General features: G+C 38.0%; 1 protein-coding gene across 3 annotated transcripts in view; it reads right to left on the minus strand.

Moving 5' to 3' along the window:
* The window catches only part of caprin1 (cell cycle associated protein 1), a 34,816-nt gene extending 26,744 nt beyond the window's left edge, over positions 1-8,072 (minus strand). For 2 of the 3 annotated variants that reach the window (XM_015403853.1, XM_015403852.1), the window contains exons 1-5: positions 4,510-4,665; positions 4,343-4,405; positions 4,149-4,235; positions 3,818-4,056; positions 1,507-1,589 (exon numbers count right to left, since the gene is read on the minus strand). In XM_015403853.1, coding sequence (XP_015259339.1) covers positions 1,507-1,589; positions 3,818-4,056; positions 4,149-4,235; positions 4,343-4,405; positions 4,510-4,665 — 628 coding nt within the window. Of the gene's footprint in view, positions 1-1,506; positions 1,590-3,817; positions 4,057-4,148; positions 4,236-4,342; positions 4,406-4,509; positions 4,666-7,932 lie in introns of those variants that run through there. The other variant, XM_015403851.1, reaches the window with a different exon arrangement.
* Positions 8,073-10,860: the final 2,788 nt, after the last annotated feature.

Here is a 10,860-nt window from a genome sequence, read left to right on the forward strand (position 1 = left end):
AACCAACCAGTCTCTCACCTATGACTGGGCGATAAATCGACTTAATTCGACCAATTTATGTTTTTAAAAGTCCAAGATTTTACATTTTCTAAACTGTAAAATTGACGAAGTCTTTTTTTTTTTTTTTTTTACTTGGCGTTTGCTTCTGCCGCCTATCTCCTCCTCCTTCTCCTCCTCCGCCAGATAGCAGGCTGCACGGTTTACTTGCACCATGGCCGCTGCTCAATCTGAAGAGTTGGTACTGAGAAAAGGGACTCGTGTTTCATCGATTATATGGAAGCGGTTCGGCTATGAAAAGGCAAATGAGGAGCAGACTACAGTAGTGTGCAATGTTTGTCGAAATGCTGTCAAAACCAAGACTAGCGGCACAACTAACTTATTTCAGCATCTCCGGCAAAGAAACTCCACAGAGCACTCGCAGCTTTGGGAGTGCAGTGTCGGCAGCATGAGCGAAGAACAAACACGACAAGAAAAGCACCAAACCTTGGCCACCTCATTTTGTGCCATACGACAAGCTTAGTATGCAATGGAAGCAGATGACCGACGTTGTAGCTGTTTATATAGGGATGGACATGGTTCCCATTCACACCGTACAGAAGCGTGTCTTCTTTCACAAGCTAAAATTGTGTCATTCTAAATCTGATCTGCTGAGTCAGGGTTCCTACAGCATAAGGCAANTTTAAAAATTAAGACCTACGAAAGACTAATTTAAGACATTTTAATACCAATTAAGGCCTTGGTTTTATTTTGAAGAATTCAATGCCTTTTAAGACTTTTTAAGGACCTGCGGGAACCCTGTGAGTAGCAAATACTTTGCCGAGGTTGCGCTACCAAAACTGTACAACGAAACACGACAAGCGCTCTTGGAAAAGTCTGCTTTGATTTTTTGCAACTACTACAGACCTTTGGTCCAGTCGATTTTTTTCAGCCGTACACGAGTTTAACTGCATTATATCGAGGTGAACTGGGCTCTAAACAGCTGCTGTTTACAAACCACCTACTTCCCCGAAATTTTTTTTTATTGACTGTTCGATAAATTGCATATTTCAGCATATGAAGCTCTTTTTTCTTGCACTTGTACTGAATATATCGGTGTACATTTTTACTGATAAAAAAAATCAGTTACACTTTTGTTGAGTGAACATTTGTATTACATGCACAAGATTTAATACTTCATTTAAAATCGTAAGCATCCGAGATGACAAATTTTAATTTTATTTTTTTTAGTTGTTTTACCCAGCCCTTCTCTCACCATTGTTCTGCATTTACTACTCCTCACAAGTCAAAGAAACCAGACAGAGGCAACATAGATTTCCCCCCAACATCATATGTTTAATTTTCTGCAGCTCTAGTTTTAACCGTAGAGTATATTAGTATTATAATATACAGTAATAAGTGAGGAAAGGCTAATAAAACCCTTCTAAGCTTAGCTTATCTGAAGATAATGAGGCATGCAAGAGAAAAAGTAAAGCTAAGGTTGCCATCCATGTATTGACTAATACTTACATGTTGTTCCAACTACAGCCTTGTCCTTCCCTTCAAGCAGGTCCCAAAGGTGCACAGATGCTTCCTCATATTGATCAGCCAACCTGCAAGCAACACAATTAGATGCCAGAATCTGTTTTAAAGGTATTGTGGAGGATTTTTTTTAAAAGACCCGCCCTCTCCACTTAAAAAATGGCCTGTACTTATTAGTGTTGGAACGGTTCACAAAATCCACGGTCGGTTCACGGTTTCGTGGTCACAGTTTTCGGTTCGGTATATGTTGATAGTTAGACTGACATGTTGGTCATGTTGCTGTTAGCATAAACAAAACATGTTGCACAACGCTTGCACACTGTTGCACTTTTATCCACAACTTTCTTTCCGCCGTCATCGTAGGTCACTCTAAATGCAAAGTGGTCCCATACAGCAGACCTATAAAGTGCTGCTGGCGCGTCTTCCAACTCCTGTTCTTTCCCACTCGCCATACCCACACAATTCTCCACAACAACTGATTTTTTTCTGCTACACCCGGCTACGCTGCTTCACTTCTTCTTCTTCTCGTTTACTACTGGTGGTTGGCTTTGGTCACAGTACCGCCACCTTCTGCTCTGGAGTGTAAACGCTTCGCCTATGAGAAAAAGGAGCAGCGCATGAACCGAACGCAACACACGCGAACCGAACCAAGACAGTCGAACCAAACGGTTCGGACGGTTTTCATAAACCGTTCCATCCCTAATATATAGCACTTTTTCAAGTCAGGTGACTTCAGTGATTCACCCATTCACTCTCACACTGATGGTCACAAGCTACATTGTAGCTATAGCTCCTCTGGGGCTCACTGACAGAAGCGAGGCTGCCGTACACTGGCGCCACCGGGCCCTCTGACCACTATCAGTAGGCAATGCAGGCGAAGTGTCTTGCCCAAGGACACAACACTGAAAGTCGGAGCTTGAACCATCAAGCCTTCGATTTCATGCTTTTTTGCATTCAAGAGCATGCAGAAGAACCCATTCCTCCTCGTGCAAACCCTGTTTAAAATGTGCTGCTCTAATAGCTCATACAAGCTTACTGTGTCCACATACAGCGGGGGCTATATAGCAAACTCCGTTAACTGACCGTTCAGACAGATGATAGCTGCAATTTGTTGCGTTGGTCACATAACGCCTCCTCCTCCGCACAGTGCCCGCACCATCTTTGTTATTAGTCGCTGCTGTTTAGTAGCGACAGCGGGTCCCTGTGACAGCAAATCCCATAATGCTTTGAGAGGAGAGCTCTCTGCACAAAGCATTCTGGGATATATCTGCCTCTTCTGAGGTCTTTCTTTTCTTCTGATACACTTCGTAGACACTTTTCCTCTTACGGCCATCAGCCATTTTCAAAGAACCGCGGTGAGAAAGGTGAGCTTCAACCGTAGCTCACCACAGATATACACCTGGCAGTACGCATGCGCAGAAAAAGATAGCTAATTGGACGAGCACATAGGACGGCCTTATGTAAACGTATCACCAGAATGATTGACAGTTGGGAGGACCATTTATTTAGATGATCCCTCTGGAAATAAAAGATCGTCCTCTATACTAGGGGTGTAAATAATAATCGTTTTGTATCGATGCATCGATCCAACAGCCGACGATCCGATGCATCGATACATCGACAAGAGAATCGATTCATGTTTTTTTCTTCCTCTGGTCTATTTTTATCCATTTGCTCCTGGGCGTAATTCTCCCTCCCGTGCTGCGGTGGCGCTAAACCTATTTTGCCCTCCTACCTCGCTTCCTGGTTATACTCTTACAGCAGTGTGTTGCAGTGAGCTTGACACAGACATTTTTGTTTTATGCTCAATATTGAAGCGTGGTCTGTGCTACACGCTGTGGGTCTAGATACGGTCGAGGCGGCGAGGAAGTGGGGGCGAGTTTAGTCTGATGACGGAGGGACATGAGGGCCAAAAAGAGCGGAGATCCAGGTGGAAAAAGGGTCCCAGCGTTGTCGCGCACCTCGCTCTTCTATCTCACTCATTGCACAGATTTTGTGCAGTATTTTTTGATGCAACTTTTCTACTTCTGTTATTTGCTGATATTACAGCTTTTTTTGATTTATTTCAAATTTAAAACATAGTCTAGCCTGTAAGGTGTTAAAAAAAAAAAAGAAAAGAAAAAGAACCAATTAATCGAATCGAATCGTGGTGTATTCTTGAGTATCGAAAATAATCGAATCGTTAGTTCAAGAAATCGATACTGAATCGAATCGCCATGATGGATGTGATTTACACCCCTACTCTATACCTACAGATTAAATAGCTGACATCTCTTACATGGTATTATATTCAACCAACCTCACGTTCTGATCACGATCTGGTCCCACCAACTTATAGAACTCATCAAAAGTAGCAAGGTCTTCGTCCGTCAGAAGCGGTGAGCCACCCAATCCCTGCTTCAGGTCCTGCCGTACGGCCTCGTCACCCAACCGATCCAGGACAAACTGCAACTCAAGGACGGTCTTCAGCCTCCTCTGCTCCGCCTCCTCTCGCTGCAGCTGCTCCCGCCGAGCCGTCTTCTTCACTACCTTCTGGAGCTGATCATCATGAGGATAATTCAGAAAAAAAAAGTTTAAAAATACACAACTCAGAAGGACTTAAAAATAACCATTAAAAAAAAACCTCTTACATCTTGTCCCAGTGTAATAAATGTCTTGTGCAGCTCTCGGGCAAATTCCAAATTATTCGTGACTTCTTGGTATTTGGAGAGAGCCTCCTAAAAACATCACAGAGAAACAAAAGGTTCAAAACTAATAGAAGGTGAACTTATAACACATTTTCTATTATTACAAAGACAGAATGATCAAACTTCAGCTCTCTCACCAGCTGGTCCTGGTTGAGACCCTCCCCCTTGTTCTTCCTGACTTTATAGTCGTCCAATTTGCTCTGCAATCGCACAGAACATGGCGCAGAAATAATCTTAGAGTCAGCAATGCAGTTTGTCAAAGGTTGTATTTAATAATGAGTCCCGTTTGGTTTAAAAACCTCACCTTCTTCTTCTCCATGTTGCGGACCTTCTTGTCGATGACGCACAACACTTGCTTCAATACCTCAGACTGCCCACAGCCGCCCATTGACCCTGGAGCGGATCCCATCTCTGGGCTGGCTGATTGCACTGTCCTGTTTGCATTCATTGCTGAGGGCATCTAAAGGAAAAATAACCAATTAACACTACAACATGTGATAGTGGCAATAATTTATATCATTAATAAAAAGGTGCCTAAAGTAAAGATACATGTCTGGAAAGAATATATAGTATAAAAAAAAATATTTACTAAACCTGCAGCTAAAATGAAACAGCTTCACAAAAGCCATTAAAAATGTTCCCATTGCTTCTAAAATGCACAGATTTATAATAAACAGCTATAAATGATTACTATATGGATATTATACATCAGCTTTTTTCACAGATTAAGATGTATACTGAGCTAATATTAGATAATTAGAGGGGCCATTGCTCAAATAACCGTGTAAATTGAGCTGCTAAACAGACATCCTGCTCATGGCATCCAGGCTGTAATCTCGAATGAATAAATGCTTGAAATCCCTTTGATTTTCTGTCTGATTTAATACTTCAGATTAATTAAAGAAGTTGCAGCAAGTACATCATTTTCCATGTTAATAGTTCTCGAAGGAATTATCACAGTTGGGGAATAAAAACAATCAAGTTATCTAAAAAAAAAAAAGGAAGAAAAATCAAGTTTGGATGCATTTTTTTAATAGTTCTTCATAAATAAACTGACTTAAATCAAACAGTTTAAGCTGAATCTGCACACCTCTGATACCTAAAGGAGCATTTTTCACCCCATTACCTCCCAGGTCATTACTGTCAGGAACATTTTAGTCTAAAGAGGAAGGAGTTAACTAGCAGTCCCCATTGATGCATGACGAGTTAGTAGTTAGATTTTTTTCTTGATAAAAGCAGAGGGAGCACTGGTCCCTTTACTGGAATCTTCTTAAAATAAAATAAAGGAACTGCATGATAGAATTAAAGCTACTTTAAAACTGGAACACTGTGTTACAACTAACAGGCACATAAATACAAAGATTATGACAGTAAATGACTACTGTATGGCTGATCCTTTAACAAGATTATTCCACAACTTTTAATCTTGAATTATAAACTCCAGCTGGCCAATATACGGATAAAAATAACTTAATTATTATATATATATATATATATATATATATATTTATATATATATATATATATATATATATATATATATAAAAACGTATTTGTTGTGGATTTTCTAAGCAAAAATTGAGATAACAGAAAGCAAGCATGAGTGGATATTTTTCCCCTATAGCAAGACAGCATCTGCACATATTGGGTAGGTTAGTAACTATTAATTTAAATTTAAAAATTTCATTCGGAAGACTTCATCATTTACTTTAACCGATCAAGTAGAGATTACACAGTGAGCAGATAAAACATGTCAAAATGTAATCAAATATCGAAATCAACACAAAACACGTCACCAATAGGCTTTGTTGCCTTTCAGTTTGATTTATAGTGTTAATAACACAATTTCGCACAAAACAAGTTGAGATAGATGACGTCTGAATGGTTGAACATTTAGAAAGAAACGGATTTAACCAAATTAAATAACCGAAGTACAGCCAGGATTGAATTAAAAAACGACCAGCTCTCACTGGCTTTTTGGTCTCGCATACACTATGGAATATGGTAACAACGCTGGGTTAACTGTTCAAAATAATACCAATAATAATTATTACTGATAAATCATAATGTTTATTAACTAGAATTAGTTATAATTTATACATCTTTGGGCTAAGAATTTTTTATGTTCTTATGTGAATACGGATTTTTTTTTGTTGGTGTTTTACATGGTTAATTTGTGCACTTAATTTCAGAAAGCCCATAAATTTTACTGTTTCCAGTTACTAATTTGACTTCAGGGTAATGCTAGAGCACACTTTAATATTTCTCACGTAAGATAATCATGGTCTGATATGGAATTTCAAAACTAAACTGCATCAACATATGTGAAATTGGCAATTTTATCTATTTTTCCAGGAATATTTCTAAAATACTCCATGTTTCCAGTTAGTTATTTCACATTAGAGTGACAGTAGGACACCAGTGGATACTTCTCACCAAATATTGAGATCTGACGTGGGAATTCAAAATTAAAGCCCAACAAAATCTGTAAAATTTAGATTTTTTTTATTATATTTCTATGTCTATTGCCAAGAAATTTCAATACCAGTTCCTGATTTCACTTCAAAGTGACAGTAGGACAACCTTAGGTGCTTCTCACTAAATATCACGAAGGTCTGACGTTAGATTTGAAATGTTGAGTGCCGTTGTAATATTTGAGAATAAAATATAAAAATATAGGGAAAAATGACCAATTTTAAAGATATTGAGACTTTAATTCTTAAATCCCACATCAAAAATTGAAGACCTTTGACAAAAAGTAGTGAAAAATAGATAAATATTGCCAATTTTACAGATTTAGATGGGATTTCATTTTAAAATTCCACATCAGACCTTGATGAATACTAGTGAGAAACATTGAGGGTTGCTATAATAGACTAGCACCCTGAAGTGAAATCAGTAAAGGGAAACAAAGTTTTGGTTTAACAACAATTTAAGCTTATGTCAAATAAATGGACATCCTGGAATAAAGAGCACAAATTAACCATGTTAAACTCTAACCACATAAAATAAAAATTATCATATATTCATATTCACATAAGCATATAAGAAATTATCTTAAGACCAGACGGTTACAAAATATTAACCAATCCTGGTTTATAAGTTAAACTTGAAGGTTTTGTTTTGAAAAGTCTAAGCCAGCAGTGGTACCGTACTTCACAGTCTATTAGCGACTGATAACTTGTGATCGATTCGGAGGTGGAGGCTGGCTTGACTTCAGTATTGTATGTTAACGTGTGGTGCTAAGCTACGCATTCAAAAGGGCACTTCAAGAGAAACCTTGTTTACGATGACACGTCTTGTTATTTATATGATGGTACAGTCAAGAGAGGTCCACAATAAATAAAAGAATGTACAATATGTAGCTTAAACTTTTGGAATATTTAGTTTCGTAACACATGAACTGTTTCTGCTAAACAGGCGATATCCGCAACAACCGGGTAACTTTCGTTTCCAACAATCTAGCAAGAACACGAGACTAAGTTACACAATAATAAGCAACGTATCGGTAATTCAGGTTAATAAAGCCGTGTTCTCCTCAACAGTGAGGTCAGTTTGTCTGCATTTCCTTCCAGTTTCGGTAAAAGTGGCCATGGCCGTACTACCGTTAGCACACAACGCTGACTTAGCATTAGCTCGCCTGTCTGATGTTAACACCAGCGCGTGCTGACCACCAGCGAGTCGGGCACCTTGTTTCCTCGACATGCCTGACTCCCGATTCACCCACCTTCTGGTTATATATCCACGGGGGAGCTTGTTATCTTAATTTAGGTAAAGGCCAAGTTGTTACTGTAGTTGTGTTGCTTTTTATTTTTCTGTTTCACTCTGATATGAGATCCGCCCGGCCGGCCTCACCGACAACTGAGACGGTTAAAAGGGGGGAGAAACTCTTTATAAAGGCTGAGGTTCCCTTTTTAGCTGTTCGTGATATGCCTGATAAAATCAGCACAACTAAAAAACATTATAAAAAATAACACATCGACTATGACTGTTCACATTTTCCCAACGTACGACCAATAAATGTATGATTTGAATTACGGCAAAGGGACGGCAGCTGAAAGGCAAATTAATTGTATTTATAGACAGGCATAATTCTCTACATACTCTGTACAAAAAATCTGCACAATCATATGCTTTGATTCTGCTATAGGTAAGGCATTTATCTCATCTGTATGGGTGTTTTCTTATAACTCTACAGCATTAACAAAAAAAAATTAAGGGGAACTTATTGATTAATTACCTATACTTAATATTTTGAAATAAGAACTTTTTTTTAACAATAAAGATTTTTCTATTTATCATGTTATATTTAATTTTTTTTTCATATCATATATACTATCGTAGGCTATGCTGATATAATATAACGTAAAAAACCCAACAACAATAACAATAATAATAATAATAACAGCGTTGCTGATAACCAGGATTATTATTTATCATTATTAGATGTTTTTAAGGGCAATTTTTAACCTGCACATAAACGTTTTGTGAAAAAATACTAACATGTAGTCAGGCTACACTGTCAATATGTATCATATTTGGTTTGTACATTTACATAATTGCTAAAACTTCAATTTCCAGCCCATAGGTTGGATAGATAATACATTTAAATGTGAAATGTTTAACTTTTTTCCAGAGGTTTATTTCATATCAAATATTTGGGATCTACTCAACTCATTCAATGTTGCAATGTTGATCTCTATGACAGTAGGTGGCAGCAAAGAGCAGCAATAAAGGCAAATCATGCTATATATAAATATATATATATATATATATATAAAATCAACCACTTTGTGTTCTTTGTTAGCTTGCAGAAAACGCTTAAGGGAACAAAATCAACTAATTCTAAATAATAATGTTCAAATAAGTTTTTGTGTTATCTAAGGCATTGCTCGTCTTTTTTGTTAAACTTTAATTTTATCAATATGTTAGATCAGTTTCTGAAAAGACACAATTGCACAAAAGCTATGCAGTAAGAACATGTAACCATGTCTCTCTTGTTTTCCCCAAATACAGGAAACAGTTAACATGGCTGCAAAACTATTTGATTGCATTGTTCCATGGAAAGTGTTTTCTTTCAGGGATAATACTGATTAGGGGAGGCTCCAAAGGCCAAGAGAAGCACCCTTTCAGCGAGTGACTCATTTCCTGCCAGGCTGCAGTGTTTCAGGTCAGGCAACAACTCACCAGCCATGCAAGCTTTCCAGGGTGGTTCCTTATTCAAGCCTTTGACTTTTAAAGCCTGCCTTTACGGGACAAACATAGCTATCCAGTTTGTAGCTTTGCAAAAACTTCTCTAAAAACTTTGTGATTAATAGAAAAGCACACTCAAGATTTTTTTTTAGTCCAGATAGAGCAACGAAAGAGCTAACAGTTCTCGCTATACTTCAAACTGGACAGGAAGTAGTTGAATTTGCTAACGCAGATACATAATTTTTACGTCAATGAGAAAAAAAGACATTCTTAGCAACTCTATTTAGATAATTTGAATGAGAAACTTGATGGACATTGACTTTAATTTACTGAGAGTTCTCCAAAAATGGACATTTAAGGACTTTTTTATCATCTTTTGAATTCTGGAACATATAATAGTGTGTCCAGTACCAAGCATAACAGGAAGCTAGAGATGATGACATCATTTCCAGCATGATCATTTAAAAACTGATAGCTTCCCTGCTTGTCTCAGAAAAAAAAAATATCTGGAAAGAAAACCACCATCTAATACATGGTGTAAATGTCAAGCCTGCTGTAAAGTAATGTCGTTTCCTGTGATGTCTTAGCATTTTTGCTGTAGATAAGGGTGGAACCGCTGAATGACACCCAACTGGAGTTTAAAAGCTGCTTTATAGGCCTGGTTACGGCTATCATGCAAGAGCATCTGGACTCCGCCTGTCCAACTGTGAAACCATGACAAAGGTGCCATCATGCATGGGGGGGGGGGGGATGCATCCCCCAACCACCCCCCCAGGAAAGCGTCCTCTCTGCATGTCGGTTGCACATCACACATCCCTTTTACAGTCAACTCTAAAGGAAGTAAGGGATGAAATATGTCATGCTTGCTCTCACTTTCTCTTTTTTTCTGTCAGCTTTGCCCAAGTGAAAGACTACAGTTGTTGAGAAATACAAAATGTAGTTTATCATCTAAGCATATTGTTGAACAGAAAACTTTTGAACAACTACAAAAATGAGACAATGGCCCCTTGACTATGAGAGGGGCAGAAGTTCTCTAATAGTCTTTGCCTAAAGGCTAAACTACCTTTTATATCAAAAGTTTGAAAGAAAACAGTCTACAGTCAATTTATAGACACAGCACCCTTTAGGTTTTTCAGTTTTGAAGTGTTCACCATTTGAGAATTTTGAATGATATTTATTTAGCTTCAGATTCTGGTAACTGTGATGTTCTTGTGCTATTAGAGCTAACAGTTGCATTCCATTTAGAGCAGTTGGTGTGTGCACAGGGGTGGATTTACCTATTAGGCAATACTAGGCAGTTGCCTCATAAAACTGTTTACATGTATGGTTAATACAACTATCCTTTATTTGTGCACATTAATTATCATTTTGCTAAAAATCCTTTGGCTAAAATGTCATCAGAATGAGTATAATATTAAGTCTGTCCCAGCCCACCCCCCTTCAGTGTCCACCATATTGGATC

This window comes from Cyprinodon variegatus, unplaced genomic scaffold (genome assembly GCF_000732505.1).
Source record: "Cyprinodon variegatus isolate N-32 unplaced genomic scaffold, C_variegatus-1.0 Scaffold1580, whole genome shotgun sequence".
In the NCBI taxonomy this organism is placed as follows: Eukaryota; Metazoa; Chordata; class Actinopteri; order Cyprinodontiformes; family Cyprinodontidae; genus Cyprinodon; species Cyprinodon variegatus.